The sequence below is a fragment of the Mycteria americana genome, chromosome Z, assembly GCF_035582795.1.
Source record: "Mycteria americana isolate JAX WOST 10 ecotype Jacksonville Zoo and Gardens chromosome Z, USCA_MyAme_1.0, whole genome shotgun sequence".
Lineage (NCBI taxonomy): Eukaryota > Metazoa > Chordata > Aves > Ciconiiformes > Ciconiidae > Mycteria > Mycteria americana.
This window is the reverse complement of record NC_134396.1, coordinates 63116549-63139885: the sequence shown is the minus strand read 5'-3', so window position 1 is coordinate 63139885 and position 23337 is coordinate 63116549. Positions and strand designations below refer to the sequence as shown.

Below are 23337 nucleotides of genomic sequence, written 5' to 3'. Positions count from 1 at the left end.
AGTATTCGACATAAGTACCTAATTCTTCTGATATACTTAAATGACAGGCAAAGCAATCTCAATTGACGTCACTCAAAACGGTCTATTAACATCCTGGTAGAGCTCCCTGAGATGCAGAAAAGATAAGGGCCATGTTCTTGTCCTGTTATCAGGTAACGGGCAAGAACAGGAAAATGTGCAGCAGTGAAGAAGGCCATGATCATTAGTTCAGGAGCCACACTGGGAATTGCTGAACAGACTCCACACCCATAAAAGACAGAGGTAGTCCACAGGTTTCAGCATCTCCTCAGGAAATCCTGGAGCTTTGTTTCACAGCAAGCAAGAAAAACTACTAAGCACAAAATCTTAACTGTGCTCCGTTCCAAAGCTGTAAAAGAAACTGTGTTATATAAGAAACAGTACATGAAGAGACAGTACCATGATGGATACAACAAGGGGAGAATTAAAACTGCATGCTCAACCTCTGGCAGCACAGTTAAGCATTTATAAACCATTTTCATTTTATTGTCTCCATTAATTACAGTCAACTGTAATTAATTCAGGTCATCTTTAGCCTGGAGAAAAGGAGGCTGAGGGGAGACCTCATCGCTCTCTACAACTACCTGAAAGGAGGTTGTAGAGAGGTGGGGGTCGGTCTCTTCTCCCAGGTAACAAGTGATAGGACAAGAGGAAATGGCCTCAAGTTGCGCCAGGGGAGGTTTAGACTGGATATTAGGAAATTTTTCTTCACCGAGAGGGTTATCAAGCATTGGAACAGACTGCCCAGGGAAGTGGTTGAGTCGCCATCCCTGGAGGTATTTAAAGGACGTTTGGATGAGGTACTTAGAGACATGGTGTAGTGATGGTTTTTGGCAGTGTTAGGTTTATGGTTGGACTCGATGATCTTAAAGGTCTTTTCCAACCTATATGATTCTGTGATTCTGTGATCTTACAAGTCAAGAAGATGAAACACAGATTTCAATCTTTTAAACTATTACAGACTTGCTTTTGTTTGCCAGCACAACTACAGCTAGGGTCTTTGAAAATCCTCTTTGCACATGAAGAGACTAACATGCAACTTGAACAGAAGCACATTTGCCAAACCAATTTGTTATAAAAGCAGGCAGCAGTGGATGAAGCAAGGAAGCAGGTGAAGTGGAAAGTATATTAATAAACGGCTTTTACTGATAATCCTACCTATTTAAAAAATATGCCATTAGAAACGTACATTCCATTGATTACTAACATCTTAACTGATTAAAACGTAACCAACTCTAAATATTCAGTTTTCACTATCTACTTGCTTACTTTTTGCCTCTCTGGCAATTAAATTAATCTTCTGTTTGGCTAAATCAGCCTTGCTTTCATTTATGTCTGCTTCCAGTAATTTATGGATTTGCTTGCATTAGCATATTGCTCCAATATTCAACTGGCAAACAAAAAAATGTGTTAACACACTAGATACTGTGGTAAACAAAGAAGTGCTAACGGTGTGGACATCTTCCTTAGCTGGCCTGAGTTACTTAAAAAAAACCCTAAATTTTGAACCAAGTTAGCTTGGACATAAACCTTTTAAGATTTTCAACTGACAGAAAGTGGTAAATCTAGATTTAAACAGATGAGGTAAAATTTCAGGACAACTACTATAATCCAGCAAATATGTCGTATCTGAATGAAGTGATTAATGAATGTACAGCCATAGGGGAAAAGAATCCTAAGAACAAAACTGGGTTTTGGACCAAATTAAACAAGTGTTCCAAAATCTAGACTATCATACTTACCTAATCTGATTTTTTCTGCTTGCTCTTGGAGTTCAGTTACCAGTGCTTTCATTCGTTCATAGTTTTCCTAAGTGGGGAACAAAACAGCATTTTAAGTTTAACCACGAGTGACAGTATTATTTTTAATAAACAAACACAGAAAGTACAAGATTTATTTATCTTCCAAATTTCATTTTACCTTATTAAATAATGACTCTGTATTGTCTTTAAAGTAATAACATTTCTACCTATGTATTGGCTTTCCTCAAGCATCCCAAAGCATTTAATAAACATGATTCACAAAAACTCTCGAACACATTAGGATTGTAAAAGACTAGTTCCAAATTTAATACACAAAAATAGAATTAGTCACTACAGAGTTGAAGTGCTATTTTTCAGGCTTTGTTAATTTTTTGCTACAGGTTTGTTTGCATTTTTAATCTAATTTTGTAAAAAACACCACGAGGATTCAAATTAAGTGCTGCTATGTCTCTTGTACCAAAAGATGAATGACTTAGACCAAACAGAATTTGGTAAACACTTTTTACATTCCTGATGTTTAGGTAGAACATAAAGATAAAACAAAGCTTTTAAAAAAGAAAAAGTCTGGTCTTCTTGCCAATATCCCTCTTACAAAAACAAAGACTCTTAGTTTTGAATATGAGCGATCCAGTACTGAGCTCACAATATCTATCAGAATTATCCAAAACTCTGTGTGCTCATTACAGCAGTTTCTTACCATTTCTTAGGAATTAAAAGGTATTAGTCAAGCTTAATTTGTTTTTTTTCAGACATATTAAGAGCTATGTTACCTCTCTGAAAAGTGTAACTGCAATAAAAGAATATAATAACTGCTGCATAAAAAAAATCATACTATCCTGTCTAATTCTCATTTAGAAGATATGAGAGTCTACTTTGACAGAAAAAACAACCTGGTGACTCTGTATTCGGACTTGAACACTCAGAATTGAGGTTTACCCTAGAAGCAACAAGTGTTGCAGTTAAGTTTGTTCAGCTCTTAGTCACTGAAAGGCACCAAGATGCAAAGCAGGAAGAAAATAAACACATGCACAGGCACCTTGCATTCAAACTGGTTTAGCTGCATAGTAAGACTTTCAAAAGAACACATTTCTCCCCCTTTGTAATTGCTACAAATAGATTAAAAATACTCTATTGAAAGGAAAAAAAAATCACGTGAAAACAGGTCTTGGCAATTTTATCACCTCATATACACAGTTAATATGTAAGGCCAGCATTTAGAGGTTGTCCAACAAGATCAAGGTGACATACTGAGATACTAAGGCCAACTCTCATGCTTCTGTTGGCTCTTGCCAAAGATTCCCCATGTTCTAATGAAGTGCCATCTACAATATGGCTCACTGCCTGCACTTGTATGAATTTTGTACCACCCAATTGCTAGCCAACACCTAACACATCTCAAGATATCAACCTCAGTAAACAAAATCTCTCTGACATGTGGTGCCACCCTGCAGTTCCGTGACTACTGAGGACGTGGGAGGCCACCAGACTTCTGCACCTCCTCCCTCCCTTGTAAGGCTGTATCAGTATGCCCACTGCATTATTCCCCTTTCAGTCTATTTCTCTGGATACTTTAATTCTCTCTCTCCCTGCCCCACCCACAGCACAGCTCCAACACCTACCTCTACAAGTGTTTTTCTTCCTCCTAAGCCATGAAATCACACTGCAATTACTTACTGGCAGTTTTACCACTGTCACAGCACCCCAAAAACCAAGAACAAAACAAGCCATGTCTTGTTAATTTGACTCCACCGCTCCTAGGAGAGACTATGCAGCCAGTATAGGAGAGACTATGCAGCAGTAACTGCAGCCACACAACCACATGCAGCACTGAAGAAAACAAAACCTGCTTTTAAGCCTTTCCAAAAGACTCTGTTTAAAGGTTAACTTTTTCCCCTGTGAAAAATCTGTAACATAGCCATTGTAATTCCATACTTTTAAAAGTGCAGTTGTCACAACACCCAGTTTTACTTTATGTGTGAGTGTTCAGCTTCTCCAGCGGGCTCATTTTGCAGCATTACACATAAAGTATTTTCCCCATTTCTCCTTGTTCAGTCAGCCTGTTTTCTCTACATACATTCACCTTTTGCACACAATACTGAGCTTAAAAACTCACCCTTAACATAGGAAAAAAAAGCAGCTAAAAATGGCAGAGGAAATTAAAAGGGGCACAGCAATCACCATCATAGGCTTGTTTATTAGATCCTGAATTAACAACTCACTGTAGCTGCTTTAGCTACTCTACGTGAAAGATCATGAAAGCACTTTTTAGATAATCTATAAAAAGTACTGTACTTAAATATTTTGAGTTGTTTAAATTCACTTAATTTCTATCCTTACCTTTCATGCCTTTTACCACAACATCATTATACTTTACAAAGGAAAACTAAAGATGCCTTGAAATCTTAACGTAGGTTTTGAGCACACACAGAAAAGGCTCCTCTCAGAACCAAACGCGCTTACCATATATTTGTGTGCTCTTCACTAATTAATGACAAAAAGGTCAGTGCAGTGATGCAAGTTCGTTTTGGAAACCGGCCCTCGCACCAGTCAGTTCTATAAAATTCTGCTGTTAATATGAGGGCTTCTATGGGCTTTAAAGCAGAATCGAGAGGCAAAACATACAGACTAATCCTGCAGTTATTGCACGAGCTAACTGAATTACTGCTACACAAGCAAAGCGGCTGCAAGAGCTAATCCTTGGAATCTTTACATAGATTTTCCTTTATTTTCCAGAATTTAGACTTACTCATTTTTAAATTACATTTTTACCTGTCTGGTTTGAAAGACAGTTTACATTACGAAGGCCAGCCTGTCTAGCTGAATTCACAGCCAGAAAGGCAAACATTAGCTAAAGAAGGCAAGACCTTCATCACGTATCATTATGCCTTCTTGTGTTTGCACTGCTATTCCCTGTATTACTTTTATTTCAGATGGTTAAGTGCCTCACAGCAGGGACCTCAGCTCTTCGTGTCTGTAACGCACTACATGCATTTACAGTGCTCTATAAATTATTTCTACCAAATACTAACACTATTAGCTATTTTACTGCCTGAATGACGTACCAGATGTATCCAAGTAAGTGGACTTGTCTAGCACAGCTAGGAAAACTTTTCCTGTCTTGACATCCCATTGGAAACTGCTGCCAAAATACATGAACATTAAAGTAAAAAATGTGTTCTACAAAAGTTACCAAGCCTTGCTTTTCTTTTGAGATCAAAAGGTACACACACACAAATGCAAATCCAGTGACAGCTTAGCTGAATAAACACATTTATTAAAATATTACTCTTTTTTTGGTATGCAAAATATGAATAGACACACATAAATATACGCACTTCATATACACAAGCTTTGTATGTGTGCATAGATATACGCATACTGAAATTTCACAGATGTTTCAGTCACCTAACTTCTGTCCCAAAATTTAGTTTCTGCAAAACCAAATGCAGAACCAAAGGAAGTATTTCAGTAAGAATACATGCTGTTGCTTCATGTGCTGTTTGATATTTTACTTGGAACAAATCTGAAAACAAATGCATGCCCTCCTACCAGTTTTGATACACACCCAAAACTATGTTTTTCTCAGACTAAGTGTAAACATGATTTTTATCTTGAATATGATGTTAATAATGCCGCATTAAAAATAGAATGATTCACACCAGATTCAAGTACTGTTCTCTTTGTAAAGACAACTAGAATTCCACCTATCCCTTGTCCTCAAAAAATGATTCTTTCTGCTGGTATCGTGTTTTCTGGAGGCACGCCCATGACTTTGTAAAACTATTACACCTGTCTTCAACTCAGGAATCCATTTGCAAACACAAGAAAATTTGCAATTTTGAAATCATGACACACCACCTTCAAACGCCTACAAACTCCCTTGTCTCCACTTCATTAATATGATATTGACCAGTGCTTCAACACCGAAAATGCAGTAAAAGCCGGAATTCTGATTAAAAAAAGTGTAAAAAAATCCATAATGAGGCAGACGATGGTACAAACCCACAATCTTTTTTATACGGTACTTTTACGCACAGCTTGAATAAAATAAACAGAACGTGGCATTTAAGAACTAGGGGGGCGGGGGGGCAGCACTGCAGAACTTGGCTTGCGTGCAGGGTGACCTCGGGCTGATTCACAGAGGCGCGTGTTTACCGCGTACCCGTGTATTAAATAGCCGCTGTAATACCAGCTCTTCCACGGCCACTGCTGTACTTCTACTCAAGAGCCCACGTCCCCCCGCTTTGTTTCTGCTCTCCCGCGGACGGTCCCGTGCAGCGCACGCCCGGCCCACGGCGCACACACACGCCGAGCCGCCGCAGCCCCGGGGCGCCGCTCGCAGGCCGCGCCTCACAGGTGGGGGCTTCCCTCAACAACTGAGGCTGGAAGCGGAGGGCGGCCGAGCCGCGGGCGGGGGTAGGCCGGGAGGGTCGGCGCTGGCCGCGCCCCGGCCGGCTCCCAGCCCAGCCGCCGGCGGGCAGGGGTGGGCGAGGCCCCGCCGCTGCCTGGCTGCGGGAAGGCCAGCCGCCGGCTCCCGCGGCTCCCCGGGGCTCGGCACCGCTGCCCGCCCCCAGCCCCCGCCGCACGGGGAGGCGGCCCCCACCCGCCGGAGCCTCCATCCGCGGCCTGCGGCCCATCGGGCGGAGGGAGCCGGGCCCGCCCGGCCCGGCCTACCTGGTAGAGCGCGGAGCCCGCGTCGGGGCGCGAGCCCACCGCCGCCACCGCCTCGCCGCGGTAGGCGCGGGCGGGCGGGGCGGCGGCCGCGCGGCGCAGCAGCCGCCAGGGGCCCAGCAGCCGCCGCGGGCCCAGCAGCATGGCGGCCGAGCCGAGCCGAGCCGAGCCGGCCGTCCCAGGCCCGCCGCCGCCACTCCCCCCGCCGCAGCCAATGGGCAGAGCGGGGCCCTGAGGCGGCCCCGGGCGGCGAGGCAGGGCCGGGCCGCGCCGTGCCGTGCCGTTCCCCGCGAGCAGGGGTGCCCATCAGGGAATAGGTGCGGCGGCCCCCTTCCCGCCAGCCCCACGGCCGAGCCCCGGCCCCCGCCCGCTCCCTCCGGCCGCGCGAGGGGTGGCTGTTGCTTTGAGAAGCTCGATCAAAAGCCTCTCCCATCGGCGTCGGTACGCCACAACTGCGTGCGCCATTCAGTGCCCGTGGCCCTAGGCGCAAGATAATGCTCAAGAACTCCCTTCGAAAGAATTTCGCTTGCACCCTTCACTTTTCAGACAGGATTACATACTTGTGCAACCCAGAAAAGCCCTTGCCCTTCTTAGAAACATGGGGGTTTTGTCATTAACTGCAGAACGGCGGAGGTGCTACAGTAACAGTGGCGGATTTTTTTTTTAAATCCTAACCTCTTTGCTTGAGTTGCTTCCTCATTTGAAAGCTTTGCTGTTTTCCAGCATTCCAGTTTTATTTTGTTTTTAAACAAGGCTGCAGTGTTTACAGAGAGATACAGTTACAGATCCCAGTTACACTGGGAAGTCAGATAGCAAGTAAATTAAGCTCTATTCTAAACCAAAAACAAAACCACACAAACAATAACAATGCCCCTGTTAAAGTGTATTCAGTGTTACCACCATACAAGCAGGCCTGTATGCATACCAGTGTTGCAGCCAGAACTTCAGCCATTCATTTAGCCCATACTGTTGTTAGTTTACTATACCTATGAGCATTTAAAAACTGCAACCCATATTCTAAGAAATGGAAACACAGGTAATATAAAATAATTTATTCACATAATTTACATACAGAATATGACTACTTTCTTTGAAACAGAAAGCTTATATGCAATCATATGGGGTGTCAGACAACTCTAAGCAAAGCAGTCTTATGCCACATCTTTGTAAAAATGCTAAACTAATAGGCATTGAGATTTCACCGATCTTTTCCTACATCCTTCACCATTATAAAACTTCCATACACAAAACAGAACACAAAGTTGTCCTATCTCTATTCAAATTAAATTTGTTCTTTAAAAAAAAAATCCTATAACAAAGTGCATGTGATTTACTGCAGGGGAAAAAAATGTGTAGCCCCAATTAACAAGGTAGATAAGGCACCTTAAATCTTAGTAATGAAGTAGTTGTGTTTTTTTTTTTTCCTTGTAATATGAATGCAAGCTAAAATGCATGCAAATAAATGTAGAATGGTTATCACCTCAGAAAGTACTTAGGGCAATTATTTTATAGCCACTCCCCACAAATCTATTTTTAGGCTCTATCAGTGCAAGTGATTTAAACATGCCACATGTATCAGGAACTAAACACTTGCATACATAAAATAATGTCTACAAGATATACTATACATGGAGCTTTATGTATAGATTAATCTATTTCATGTTTACAGTACAACAATATTTAGATAAACACTTCAAGTTAAATGGATTAGGCAGAGCACAAGGTACTGTCTAAACAGAGACTGTTGGTGGTGGGGTTTGGGAGGTTTTTTTTGGGAGGAGGGGTTGACAGTATGCTTTCAAGTAAGTCACTTTACACTTCGACTTAGTCCCTTTTCCATCACCTCAAGAAGATACTGGTGCTACAACATCTGATTGACAGAGGCCTGATAATGTAGCAATTTGCAGTAACAGTAGCTTTTCTGTGTATTTTTCCTTATTGGCAGAATTTTAAAGGCTCCATCAGAAGCCTTGCCAATAACTGCTGAAAAGGCAAACATTCTCAAACTTCATCAAGTGTTTCAAAATTAACTAGATACTTACATGAAAATATTTGCCAGTAAATGATTATCCAGACCAAAGCTGAAGATAGGTTTCTTGAGAGCATAACAATACCATTTAACATCAGTTTCACTTTCATAATAAGTCATTTGTTTTGCAAAACTACCTGTTGGTATTAAGTAACAGGAGAAAAATTTAGACTCCTTAAATCTACACACTCATTTCTGTGTAATAAGGAGTTTCAGAATAAATACGGACTCTTTCAGTGACCACCTGACTTTGAGACTGCATGAACCTTGTTACCCCATCAAGACAATCTTCTTGATGAGGCAAGTAAAAAATTAAGACTAAAATCTAAAGCTACACCAGCATTTTATAGTGAGTTACAGTACAAGTAGACATGCAACATGAGGAAAACCATTCAAATTCAACTGCTTCAAAGTAGCAAAGCCTCAAAGCATCCACGTTGTATAGTCACGGTTTAAATCCAATCTCTTTGTGATACTTTGCACAAGGGAAACCAAGGAAGTCTGCAGAGATAAACACCTACACCTAAAACTAAGGAAAAGAAATGGTATCTATCCCCTTGTTTTCAAATTTAGAAGGAAATTAGCATTTATATAGTAAACATTAACCTCTTCCTCCCACTCCAATAGGACAGTTGCAAAGATTAACATTGTCTAGCATCTTCTAGTAAATTCTGTTTTTCTGGTTATTCCTAATACATTTTTAAGGAACCAAAACCATTTGGCTTTTTTCAGGTTGGGACCTTTTAATTTATGTAATTAAAAACTCCTATAAAAATACATCATTTGGAGATGCTAATAAAAATACCTGCAGTGCTGAACTAATCTATGTATTTACTACAGTAAATACTACTACTTCCTACTTTACTACTTCCAGTATTTGCATCCTGATCTACAGAGATTACACTATACGTAAAAGGCTCATTCCTCCTTCTAACACACTAACATAACATACTTCACAAAAAGAAGTAAAGAACTTGTATAACCAGTACCACAAGCTTTAGCATTAAAATTCAAAGGGATACTTGTCACAAGATTAAGCATTTTTTCATTGCACTCTTCTGGAAGATCGTCATGCACCCGTTATCAGCGTCTAAATACGTGAAATTATAAGCCAGAAGCTGTTGGTCTGGTCCAATGACATCAATGTAGTGGTTCAGATGTCAACATTTTAAAAGTATCCAGGTTGCTTCAGAAGGAATCCATTTCACCTTTATGGAATTTATTAACAACGCTTGGCTGACAGTAAGTGTGGCATAATAAACATCAGAATAAATCAGAACTTTTTAAAAATACTCTTTTCTTGTTGCATTATACTCTCAGATCCCAGGTTTTTATAAAGCAAATTTCCTATTCTGAATCATCCACTTCCATAAAGATGTCACTGAAAAAATACTCAGAGATTCTGGTTGGCTCTTCTTCCTTCTCTTGATCTTTAGCACAAAGGGGTGGCTTCTCAGACGGCTCGTTACTTGGAACCTAATAGAAAAAGAAAAGGCTGCTCTTAACAGTCTTAATCTGTTTGTGTGAGTGTGTGCGCATATGTATGCATATATACGTAAGTACATTTATGTATGCATATATGTGTGTGTGTGTGTATATATATATATATATGCATTTGAGCTTCCAATTTAGATAAGTTTAGGCAAAAAATTCAGAGTTTACTGAAAATGGGAAACAAGTAGATATACGTGCAGAGAAAAAACAACTTAGTTCCCTTGTAAGCACGTCAGGATTTATTCACTGCAGTAGAGATTTCTCTCAAAACATTAACACTACATACCCACCTACCCACTCCTGAAACAACTAATTCACTGTTCTTCACATCTCAAAAATGCAAGGGCATTCAAAAATAAACACATACCGTAACTGCAGCATCAGCAGCTACATTCTCATACTCCACAGATGATGATGTGCTTGTAGAGGGAAGGGAACAAGATTCCCTATCATCCTTAGTGGATGGAGTGGGTTTTTTCAGAGTTCGCTTTGGAGTCACAATCCGAGGTTTTTGGATCTTCCCTCTATTCCCTTTGGTATCTTCTGCAGATTCAGAACTACTTTTTTTGCAAATTAAAGATAAAAATCCCAACGGTTTTCGTCCACCCCTGTTCAAAACAAATACAGTCAGGATGTCATAGGATTGCTCCATGAAAGGAAGATGTAAATAGTATTACAGGAGTCCAGTTCATTACATAGGAAACAAACAGACACCTCCAAGATCTATGAAAATTCCAAGGAAAAAACCAAGAAGTCATTCTGAGAAAGGCTTTTGTATTAGTGAATATTCTGTCACAAGAGTTTTTCAAAGAGTTACAGAGACTCTTGACAGTCTCCAACCCTGAGAACAGGAACCTACCATTTGCTACTAAACCAGAGCCTGTAACAGGCTACCAGATCTTTGGAAAGAGATTTCAAGAGGAATGGAGACATACTCCTAAAGAACGAACTGAAAAGAGCATCCTTCATGTAATCAACAGAAAAAGAAACCCGATTCCCAAGGATGGGGCCACAGCAGACTGTCTTAATCACCAGAAAGAAGACTATCTGCTGCAGGGTTTCAGCCTATTAACAGCATCATACCTAGTACCAGTGAACTTACAGAAGTCACAGTGATGAGGGAGGTACAGAGTATCAACTTTTCATGTTAAGAGTTCACAACTTAGAAAGTAAGCTTTAAGGCAAGGATTCTGATGTTAATGCATCATGACCCAATTGCTGTGGAGGTCCCAGGTACAAATAACCAGTTTTGGTACTCATACAAACATAATGAAAGAATAAATGACAGGATCAGAAGAGACCAGTGGAGCACCACAATCAAAATCAATGAGTGCAAGAGCAATAGAGAGCAGGAACTCAAACACTTAAACATTATAGAAAGGTATATTAAAAAAATCCACAGTCAGATGGGTAGATAAGAGGAATATCCTCTGAGCTGTCAAGATTGAAACTCCTTTGGGGATATGACACATCTTAAGTTAGTCCTAAAAATCCAGTGTGCTGAGTACTATACCAGTAACAAATCTTATTGGCAGAAGGACAAAAATCAAAACAAGCGGATAAGTGTATATATCACAACATTAGAATGAACTAAGGAAAACAGCAATTATCCTAAATCTGTATCACAGCCAACGGATGTCTGCCTCACAAGAGGCATCTGCCAGTGTCTAAATAGACATATCATACGTCAGTATTGTCCCTTGGTCAATCTGCTTGTTTAATGCACAAAATAATTCAAATTTCAAAGCAGACAGTTTGATCCTTTCTAATTTGCTGAAAAGGATAGATACTGTAACTCTTAGCCATGTAGGTTGCAAACAATGGTACTGCCCTTCTTGTAATTTAAGTGGAAAAAGGATATAAAAACCTCAATATGGAAACAAGGTCCTTTTTACAGAAAAGGCTGACAAAACATTATTGTATAAATACCTGAGTAATGGAGTTTTTGAAGATGATGCTAGACTTCCAGTATGTTCCAACTGTCCAGATTCATGCACATCCCCCTGCTTTCCTTGTCCGCTTATTTCTGCTTTTCTGTTAGAGGTTAATCTGGACATCACCTCCTCTTCCTGTTTGGGTGCTGAATTCTCAAGTGGTGCTTTCCCTGAGTTCTCCGAAGTCTCAAGCTGGCTTCTCTCAGCCAGTGGTGGCATAGACTCAGACACCAACACAGAGGTAAGTACTTTTTCCTTTGCTGAAGCCTCTGTTTTTTGAAAGCGGTTCCCTGTAAAAGGAGTTGAGAGTCATTCAAGGACTTCAGTTACTTAACTTCAGGGATAACACAACAGCCCAGAAAACGCGCATGATGTTAAGACGACTTGCACCATTACAAGAGAAGAGCTGAATTTTTGTTCATTTTATTTTTTGAAGTCACCACTAAGAATTAAAAGTTCATGGTCTACTTTTAAAGTCTGTAAGATCTTACAGACATTATGGGGGAAAGTTGGTAGAAGTGTGGTTTTACAGCACAACCCCCCTCATTCTTTACAGTACACCATAGAACTTAGTCAAGCCATCTAGCTGTTTAAGCTTCCACAATTTCCCTTTAAAGTCTTTTTCAGGGCCAAAAAGTAGTCCTCCAAACCCTTAACAGGCTCAGATCACTGAAGATTGCATTGTCAGCAATTCTGCTTTCCCTCTAATTCTTCAGAGGCAGATTAAGCTTTCAAACAATTACACTGTAAATATATTTTTTTAAAAGACAAATACAAAAGAAAATAAAAATAAATTATTTTGGCATAGTATGGTTAAAATACCAGTTAATACCTTTGGTTATTAGTGCTCTCCAACAGGTGGAAATACTTGCTTCAGAGAAGGTATCAAGGTCCAAAAAACCTCCCAGATTTCACAGACTAGCTACAGCAATGTTTTTAGAACGACTATTAAATTAACACCCAGTTATGTAATCCAACACATCTAGTTTATAGCAGAAAACTTGTAATGGTGGTATTAGGGTACTACCAGGAAAATTTGTTTCTACTTTTATGTTAGATAGCCTCAGACAGGACATTTAGCACAATGACAACCAGTAGTAAACTGTGATGTATTATACATTTACACTCATTATACTTTGTTTTACAAGTTTAAGTTTACCTACCAGAAGCTATCGTTGGAGCATTTGTGGATATAATTGAATAATCCTGTATTTAAAAAAGAAAAAAGTTATTTCTCTCAATATAGAAGAAACAACTAAAGTTCATAAAGTCATATCACGCGTGTACAGTTCTAAGAACAGGAGTGTACAGAAGACTACATCTTCAGTACAGTATAATTCATTGCTTAACTCATTTCCTGAGCAGCCTTTTCAAAGAGTTCTCATGATAAATGACTCAAGACAACGTTGTCAAGATGAGAGATCAAAGAAGGAAGACGATTTTTATCCACTCCTTCCTAGAAAAGCTCTTCGAATCATGCGGGGAATTATCACGCATTCCCTCACCCAAACACACTACACAATCTTAGCCTACTCACAAAAATGAATGGTAGTCACTGCCACAAGCTTGGTCATATTCTAAAAGCACAGAGGGAAGCTGGAAACATGCTGGCCAGTTTTTATTTGCAGCTTGTTCTTTTAAACTAATACCTGTTATGTTAAAAAATGGTAGGAACATATCTAACAACTTCTTCATGTAACAGACACTATGAGGAATCATAATGCCGTCCAGTGAACATGGACAGTCTGCCAGTCATCCAACATACATCCAGAGTTTCCCCTCCTGCAATGTCATTGTCAGAAAGGCTGTGGTGAATGAACCAAATAAGACATATTACCAGTCTGCCTACTAGGAAGCCTAATAAAAAAACCTGAGAGCCTACAGGTTCTCGAAATAACTAATACTATATCAGCAGCCCAAAAAACATTGTAGAGTTCAAAATAAAAAGCAATCTATGGGTGTTGATCTTCCTTTTAACTTGTACAGGCAGTACATTTTTAAGTGGCACTGTTAAACAATAAACATAACTAAAACGCTCTATTACGTGTTATGCATCTACACTATGCATAAAGACTCACTTACCAAATTACCATCTCACCTTATAAGTGGTTTCCAAGTTACCTTCCACTACAACAGTAGACAGAGTTTTCTTGGCAGGAGGAAAATCATTCTCTTCAAGCTCAGCAGCTGACCTTTTCTGAGTTGTCTGCAAATTTGGAACGGGCTCTACTGATGCACTCTCTAGTTGTTTGGTTTCCATACTGCTGTTTAAAGGTGGAGCAAATTCATCATCAGCAGTTGTCAAGGATCCAATGCTGTTTATATATAAAGTCATTGTTGTGACTGTACAAGAAGCCAAAATTTACCCTGTATAACATTTCTGTATGGAAATTACACATGGATCTACGGTGCTACTCTTTCTTGCTTAATGTCAATATTAACTTCAAATGAATGTCAATATTAACTTCAAATGTACTCTTTCCTACCAAGAAACATTTTGCTGCACTATCTTGAGTTAAAGAATTGAGTTTTTCTAGTCATAAATGAATCTAGTTACTTTAGAAGCTGTTCTATTTGAACTTCATTTGATACTTTCATAAAATGTAAAAAAATGACAACTGATTAACTGCCCTAGAAAATCCTAAAATACAGTATTATTTATATGCACAGTTGAATCTTCATCCTCACACCCCCACACCCTTCCACCCCCCCGCCAGTATGATCTCAAAAGACAGGAAGACATCTAAGGAAGCAGCAGAGACTAGGGAAATAGGGTAAAGCAGTAAGGGACAGTGAGACAGAAGATGTACCCTAACGCTGCCTGTCAGCAATTCTGTCTGTCATCAGTAGTTCCACAGTAGTTACAATTCTCATGTTGTGTAGCCAAAATTCATTGTGTAGCCAAAATTCACTCAGAAACCTATCCTTTAAATAGCTAAGGGAATGACATTAACATCTGATGTCAGAGGGCAAGGTCCTCCACAATGATGTGGAATTGCATCACACCTTTAGTTATGATCTGAGGACTGACATTAATATAGTCAACTTTGCAACACTTCCTATTCTTCAGAATGTCTTTCTCCTTTGATGTTGGGTTTTTTCCTCCCAAACTGACCAGAAGATTTAGTTCAACTGTAATGTTGAAATAACAATTTTGTTACATTGCACTGAGGAGTACTCATTGTAAAAGAAACTCAAACCCTTTGTATCACAGTACTGCAAACCAGCTATTATTCTGTTGAGTAATTAATTTGTTTGCTTTTTCAGCTCTTCTGCCTTTTGAACATGGCACAAACTCAAGAGAATGATATCTGAGTTTATGTCCACTGTTTATAATGTTCTCCAGAAGGCCATCTACACTAAAACTTTTGAAAAGCACTTAATAAACAGTTGCTTCACAAAACTGTTAAAGTACTGTAAAAATGCAAACATGCTTAGATTTTTCATTTCAATTACTTTTCATTCTAAGTATCCATGGCAGAATAGACTCAGGCTGGACAAGTGACTTCTACTAAAAAGGAAGACTTGCTCTAAAGGATAAATCAGAAGTAAGGTTGACACCAAAATCCCAGCTAACTAAAACACTAACTTTAAACCACTGATGAGATCTTTGTCAAATCTGTCTAGAGCCCTTTTCACTTTCTTAATTCTCTGAGCAGTCTGGCAAAATTATTTCCTCTTGCATTTTTTCTTTTGAGAAGTTCTAATCTGTAATACACATTCAGGGAACAATCAAGGTTCACAAAACATGTTTCACTTTGCTCAAAAATAAAGCATTTACCTCTCCACTTCCATCACGCTTGTTTCACTTGCATTTATTGGGCTGATAAGTATTGGGGCTGGTAGTAATGGTTCTGAAGTTTGTTCCAGCAAAGCAGATGCATCAAACTCTTTTGAGTCAGCTGGGATTTCCACCAACGTTAAAATGAATGTCTGTTCCTCCTCTGGACATCTATGATCATCGTTCACTACTATAATTTTTTCAGTGAAATAAAGAAATAACAAAAATCTGTTATTCAAGTTTGAAATTACACTGTTCTCTTCATGCCCTCCCTACCCTGAGTAATTAAATTTTAGGCACTCATTTCTCCATGGAAAAAGGCACTGGAGATATTCTTGAGACAATATGCTTCCTTCCTTCTTAGATGAGATAATGCATCATCACCCCCTGGAGCCTATTCATTGCAGTGGAGTCCTGATTACCATTCAGAACGAAGAATATTAAAAATGCCTAGTAGCGATGGAGCTTTTTAAATGGGTGTTCTAGCATTAAAGAACAATTTGCAGTTTAATTAAACTTGTGTAATGGTGGTCAAATGGCCTTCTGTCTTTAATTGCAACTGTCAGGTATTAAGAGTTACTTCTTTAAATGGCAGGAGTCTGCTGTTTTGATGGTAAACACAAGGATTCTTCCCCTCACTGCAGACTTGCAGAAGAGGACCTGAGAAGTATAGTCTTGAATTTAATAAATGAAAAATATAAATAATTTAGTCAGCAGATGGACATTAACAGATAACTGCCAACTGCCATTCATTAGAATGAATTTAAGGAGGGAATATTTGTAAAGTTTTCAAAAGATGGAAAACAATAGTGCTGCTCCATTACATAAGACAGCTCTCATTCTTGATGATGTAAAGCTGCTGTTATTCCAACCTCAACTCACTTTGGTTCTTTATCAAATTAAAGATGATTTAAGATGCTCCATCCCAAGATCCTTGCAACAACACAGCGTAACAACAGATGCCTAAGAAGAAGTATCAGCCCTACCTTTTGCATATGCTCAGGAGTTACAACTTTGGACTGCAGTTTCCATGTAAAGTATTCTGGGCTTCTGACACAGTGATTTTCCCATACCTTAGACAAGTATTGGTTCCAAACCAGCTCCATTTCAATTTGGTTTAGGGAAAAGCAGCCATCACCTTCATACCTTTCATCACATCTAATCAGTTAGGAGTTAATCTGCTGACTCACTACAGCTAAAGAGGGAAGTCTGGTTTTTTTCTTCCTTTTTCTTCCCCTCTTCTCCTTTCTCCCCTGCTCCACACTTGCACAGTCCAGCACTCCTACACAACTCTGACATTGGCATTTACTCGACAACTTCATGAGCCACTATAGCTCACTATGCCAGTGGAAAACTACACAGGTTCTCTCCCTCTATCATGTTCAATTTTTGATGGATAAGTGAGTCAGAGGCTCATAAAGGGCTCTAACAACTGCTAAACCTAGCACAAGGTAAGCAGCAGGAGCTCACAGCAGGGAGGAGAGAGCAAGAAGTTTCCCTTCCACTGATACTTAAACTTAATGAAGTGCCATTCAAAAAGTTCCCAAGTCTAGTTTGTGTTAATGAAAATGTAATGATAAGAGGCTAGGGAGGGGAATGGCACTGTGCTGTGGGTCATTAGTTTTGTTAATGAAATAGACTGATTAATCATGTCAATGAAAACATTTTAATTTTTTTTTATTCATCTTTGCTTAACCACAAGATACACAAGCGTGGGCTTTTGCTAACTTAGAATATTAGCACATTATACCTGAAGTCTCTTCTGTGCTGCTTAGGCATTGTTGTTGAGAATCCTGAGCACAAGCTTCCTTCTAGAAATAACATATTTGAAATAAAACAAGTTAATAAATCTGAGAAATAACTCTAGAAAACAGGAAAGAAACAAAGCATGTCAAATGCTGAAGAGCCAAAAAACCCTAATGACATCATCATAATTGCATTTTGTCAGCTTTTACTTCTAGCTTTTCTAGGTTGAAGGATATTAGCCTGACAAGGACAAGAAACACTTGGGCAATATAAAATTTATATGCAGCTCATTGTCTGTATTGATGGTTTGTCAAAATAAAATTTATACTTCCTACAGCACAACTCTGTCAGAGATGACTCACATAATAAATTACTCAGTGGCACTAAGAACACAAATTCTCTCAACCATTACAAAACCACAGAGTGCCAAAGAAAAACACCAACCTCTGCAACTCATCTATCTGTTCCCTTTTATGGCATGTATCTTTGCTAAAAACAGGAATACTCCACTGCAAGTTGCCTCTTCTCTCACTCTCTGCCAGTCCTGTAAGAGCCAAATCATTCTTGCACCTTGCTCTAACATGAGGTCAGCCTTGACACATCAACAGGTTGCACTGGGGAAACAAGCTACTACCCATCAGCTGTTCCACAGTAACTGCATGTTACTGTGGAACAGTACAGTACAATGTACAGTAACTGCATGTACATTGACCACTAGAAAACCTGAGGGTACTGAGAATGAGCCTTTCTCTCATGAAGAAATAAGATACTTCTTATTTATACTAGAACAGGGATACACAAACCACTGCAAAGAAATGGATGTGAAAGACATACTGTTTGTCCATGATAATATGCATGTAAAACTCTGCATTGGGTTTTGAAATGGGAAAGAGTATAGCAAAGGATGAAGTTTGTTTTAAACAAAGCAAATGAAGGTGACAATGAAAATGCTGCACCTGACAGTGACATTTTAACTTAATTTTAATTTAAACTTATATAACAGTAAGAGGTCAGACTGAATGAATACATCAAGCCCCGGTAACTTCTTCCATCAAAACTCTTTAAAAAATTGCTCAGAATTTTGCTATCACTTATTGCTGAAATGCTATAAACTGAGGCTTGCAAAGATTAAGTTTGTCTGAAAGATGAAGTTTGGTTATGCCTTTGCAAAAAAGAAAGTTTCATTCACCAGCTGAAGTACCAGGTCTTTAAAATGAGTGAGTATGTTTGCACTGAAAACCTCTTCCTTTACAGAATTTCAGAAACTGGGCACTTTTAGACTGTAATTAAATTAAGTTCTTTACCTGAGTAAAGTTGATTGTGCATATATTGTGCTCAGGAGGACAAGGATTTTGGTCAGGAAGTCCATCCACAGAACTTTGATTTGGATAATCCTCTAGTCCAAGGTGAGATTTTTCAGGTTTTGGTGATGCAGTTGCAGATCTTAAATCTCCTGAACTTCCACAAGCATCTCTCATCTCTGTTCTGAAAGGTATATAACTAGTTAATTTGAAACCAATTGAAGATACCCTGTACATAGGGTAAATTCTGTATAATTATTTATTTAATATGAAGCTTATGTAGTTACAGAGAAACAGGGCACCTGTTTAAAAACTACATCATTCTACTAAACAAAATGCATAATCTTTGAACAAGTCTATAAAAACTATTTCATGAAAAAGCCTCCGTAACACCACTAATTGAGACTTTACTACTAAAAGCATGACCAAGCAGGAAGCCTTACAAGCTCATTAACATTTCCAAATTGATCAACTCCTTAACATTTTCTTTCAGACACAGTTTCATGGGAGACAACTAAGCAGCAAAGTGATTACTAAGTTCTGAAACAGCAAACGTAAGTTAATGTTTTACCTCCAAAAGCTGTAGGACAACATGCAAGAGAAAAACTTTAAACATAAAATCTAAACTGCACACTTATGTGCATAACACACACAATATCTGGAAGCAGTGTGCTTCCATCACAAATGCATACTACATATGCACTTCAGCTGCATATTTTAAGAGCCTTTAGGAATAAAGTCAATATTAACCGATGATTCTTCCTACCTCTCAGTTTTGTCTACTTGGTTGTTAAGTTCCATACTTCTAGTTGCAAAATCATGAAGAACTGCAGAATCACCTGCAGCTGGTCTGACCTGTTCTAGTTCCACCTTCTGCATTTCTGCAGTACCTCTCAGGGTTGTAGACTCTAAGATATAAAAGAATAAAAATTAAAATAATTGTTTGTGTGTATGCATAAGTGGATATATATGCATATTATTTTTACACATAAGCTTTTGTATATTAAAATGTATATATATATAGATGTGTATATATAAACACACTACAAAATTTCTAACCATTTTGCTGTATACGTACACGTCTTATATAGATGAGACATATACACACATCTCATCTTGCCTTTGGTATGTTGTGCATTTTGCCAGTGATATGAAGATAATTAAGAGTTTGAAACCACCTTTTTTTGTAACTGCTTTAAGAATACCAAAACAGTTCTGTATATATCCCCTTCTGGTTTTAATAGAAGGGAAAGACAGTAATACTAGAAAAAAGTACACTGTATTGCACTGTATTTCTGTAACCAGCAGTCCAGTAATTTAAGGGCTTTCCAGGTAATTTAAGACCTGCACAGAAAAATTGCTATTCAGATTTCATTTAATTTCATACTGAAAGGTATACTTATGTATAAAACGATACTGTAAATGGATGCCTTACATTACAGTGGTGATGCATCATCTGTGAACATGAACAGAAAGTGAAGACTGCTTTCAGCTTAGTTTCATTTCATAAAGAGATGTGAATCCATCAGAAGAAACCATTTTCAGAACCCTAGGATAAGAAACAGGCTTACCACTTTGTACTTGCTCTAGTTGTTCCACAACTATATTTGTATCAAGTGACTTCTGACTTATGTTTTCATTGGACCTCAATACTCCAAAGTCTGGCTCAGGCTTCAGGAGTCTGCCTCTTGTCAGTCTCATATTATTCACCACAGGCAAAGAGCTATCACTGCAAATAAAAAGGAAAAATGCCATCAATACAGTTTTTGATTTTTGACAGTTAGTTGTGAGATGAAATTAGTATTTCCAGCAAAGATCACTGGGAAGAGAAGAGGTAAGAGAGATGGAGTAGATGAGACAATGAAGAGCTGAAATAGAGGCTGCAGCTGGCAGAGGAGACAGAAGACTCTTTGGCAGAACAAAAAATAAAGATCATGTGGGGATTGGAACAGGCAGGTATACTGCAAACTAGGATGTTCCCTACCTACAGAAAAAAAAGAATAATTGAAATATTTAAAAAACATTAGAAGATCAGAAATTTAACACTGATCACATGGTAGTAAGCTCTGGTTAATAATATAATAAAAGAACCACTGGACTCGAAGTAAAATATCTTTGATTGTAATTTTTCAGAGGAGTATAATCTCATAGTTTGTTCAGGCAATCAACAAGTTAAATAGCCCTTCAAATAATACATATTTTTTTCTGAAAAGGTGTTCCATCAAGCTGTTTCAACACTTGCCTGAACAAATGCCTGAACAAAATTAAAAAACATAAAGCATTAAAAAACATAATGATAGAAGATCAACTGGTTCCTTGACATCCATTTGTTCTAAATCTTTCATCTACATCCCACAGCAGCAGTGACACTTAAAACAATTTGCCTTGGCCTGATTAACTGTAACGTACTTTGGGAAAATGAGCTTGGTAATTAACAGTGATCCATACCAACTAAGTTCGAACATTCTCTTCTCCCCCACCAGGGTAAACTTAACTTCAGGAGTGAAGAACAAGTTCTACATCCCCAAAATTATATACCAACATCTCATAAAAGCTGTAAGAAAGAGACAAGAGGAGTTTTCCAGATTACATACCAAATTACATAGACTGAGAAACCTTTGTTAAACCAATTGCTTGCAATTCAATAAAAATGCCAGAAAGCACCTAGCAAAAGTAAGCTGTGTCAGAGGATCTCTCTCCATAAAGAAAGTGAAGTAGTAATTTAACCTGGTATCTGTAGCATTTTTCTCAAAATATTCTTCGACACCTATTCTTGTGCCAGTGCTTTGATCCTCTACATTAATGTTGCTTCCATCCTCAGAAGGGACCATTTCCTTGGTAGAAGTGTCTGAAGAAAGTAAATACTGACTAGGAGTTCTATTTTGTTTGGAGTAGGCGTGGGTTACAAGGCTACTGGCCATGTCCAACTCATCTTGAGCAGGTAACATGTGTGTCCATTCTGGTTAAAACAATAGACAGATAGAAAGGCATAATATAAAAGACTCAGGTTTGGCATGTACATAAAGCTATTTTACAGATGTTCAGCTTCAAACCTCATTTAACAAAGTCTGCATTCTCCAAAGATACAAATTCAAATCCCAGGTAAATGCAGTCTTATGATCACACTTTTGACAGTAAGACTGCAGAAACTAACATTCAACCAATGAAAGCAGATAATAAATTCTGAATAAAAGTCTATCAAAAAGTAGACTAAAACCAGGTAATTTCAGGTTGTAGCTAGTTAAGCAGAAAAAGCTATGCTTTGGGTTAAAGGCATGAAAAGACCACTGACGTTTATGGTCATTTAAGCCTGATTCCTTTCTTTTGTCCAATTCATGTGACCACATTAATTCAACATGTCCTTCCTAAAGCAGGTCACAGAAACATCTTTCTCGGACAGTGATGCAGTTGGCAGTATCCAGTAAGGTACCTTACCTTTTCCAGCCAACCTGCATTGCCTGGTGTCACTATGCCTTACAATTCAGCAGGACTAAAAGCATAAAAGATCCTTGACCTCCTGCTATGCAGCAGCACGTGGAAGAGCTTTGCAGCCACTGCTCCATCCCTCCTTAGGTGGTCCCAGAAAGCAGAAGCAAGGCTTTGCCCCATAAATCAGATCATACCTTCAGTGCTTGTTTTTAACTGGAACATTGGATCACCCATTGCAAGTAAAGTCATGGCAGCTTCAGTGCTTCCATCGTTAATTCCTGCAAAGTTGTTCACACACATTAAAAGTCACAAGCACATTAACCAGAAATCCACTTATCTATATTCAAAAAGCAGTTGACACTAGCATCAATATAGTGAAGTATGTATTTTCTAAGTTGTTGCCATTCATGGATCAAGATGCTTGTAGACAGATAGCAATCCTCATCCACTAAATTCAAACTACTATAAAAACACTATTCCCTTTATACAACATTATTCCCTTTAGTGGTGTACTGGGTACAGGTGGCAAGGTGCTGGCAGAAGGGGGCTGCCCTGGACACAGCCATTTCCAATTGACCCCCGCAGGACACAGCTAAGCCTGACAGCCAAGATGGTGGCATCTTTGGGAAGCATATTTAAGAAAGGGGAAAATGTTGCACAGCAGTGAAGAATAAGGGAAAAAGTGTCAGTAACAACCCCATGAACACCAAGGTCAGTAAGGAAGGAGGGGGAGGAGGTGCTCCATTTGTGGGAGAAGACCTGTGGAGGAGACCTTGGTGGAGCAGGTCGATATTCCCTGAAGAAATTGCACCCTGTAGAGGACCCATGGTGGAGCAGACTTATTCTGATAGACTGTACCACATATGAAGGACCCCACACTGGAGCAGTTTGTGAAGGACTGTATCCCATTGAAGGACCCCACACTGGAGCAGGGGAAGAACATGAGGAGCAAGAAGAAGCAGAGATGAAGTGTTAGGAACTGACTGCAACCCCTATTCCCCGTCCACCTGTGCTGCTGCTTGCGGGGAGGAAGCAGAAGAGTGGGAAATAGTGGTGTAAAGCTGAGCCTAAGAAGGTAGGGAGGGGAAGGTGTTTTAATTTTTGTCTTTGTTTCTCACCATTCTACTCTTTTATTTGGCAATAGATTAAATTAGTTTTCCCCAAGTTGAGT

At 39.1% G+C, this 23337-nt stretch overlaps 2 protein-coding genes across 4 annotated transcripts in view; both read right to left on the bottom strand.

The window, feature by feature from the left end:
* Positions 1-6641, bottom strand: part of MCCC2 (methylcrotonyl-CoA carboxylase subunit 2) — a 38812-nt gene extending 32171 nt beyond the window's left edge. Inside the window, exons 1-2 of the mRNA XM_075526958.1 lie at positions 6456-6641; positions 1761-1827 (exon numbers count right to left, since the gene is read on the bottom strand). Coding sequence (XP_075383073.1) covers positions 1761-1827; positions 6456-6596 — 208 coding nt within the window. The 5' untranslated portion in view covers positions 6597-6641. The remainder of the gene's footprint in view (positions 1-1760; positions 1828-6455) is intronic.
* Positions 6642-9344: 2703 nt separating this feature from the next.
* Positions 9345-23337, bottom strand: part of BDP1 (BDP1 general transcription factor IIIB subunit) — a 52612-nt gene continuing 38619 nt past the window's right edge. For all 3 annotated transcript variants that reach the window (XM_075488728.1, XM_075488726.1, XM_075488727.1), the window contains exons 31-42: positions 22361-22444; positions 21465-21696; positions 20309-20466; positions 19504-19645; positions 18741-18921; positions 17441-17501; positions 15691-15880; positions 14008-14224; positions 13073-13115; positions 11905-12199; positions 10343-10583; positions 9345-9957 (exon numbers count right to left, since the gene is read on the bottom strand). In XM_075488728.1, the coding sequence (XP_075344843.1) occupies positions 9829-9957; positions 10343-10583; positions 11905-12199; positions 13073-13115; positions 14008-14224; positions 15691-15880; positions 17441-17501; positions 18741-18921; positions 19504-19645; positions 20309-20466; positions 21465-21696; positions 22361-22444 (1973 nt within the window). In that variant the 3' untranslated portion in view covers positions 9345-9828. The remainder of the gene's footprint in view (positions 9958-10342; positions 10584-11904; positions 12200-13072; positions 13116-14007; positions 14225-15690; positions 15881-17440; positions 17502-18740; positions 18922-19503; positions 19646-20308; positions 20467-21464; positions 21697-22360; positions 22445-23337) is intronic.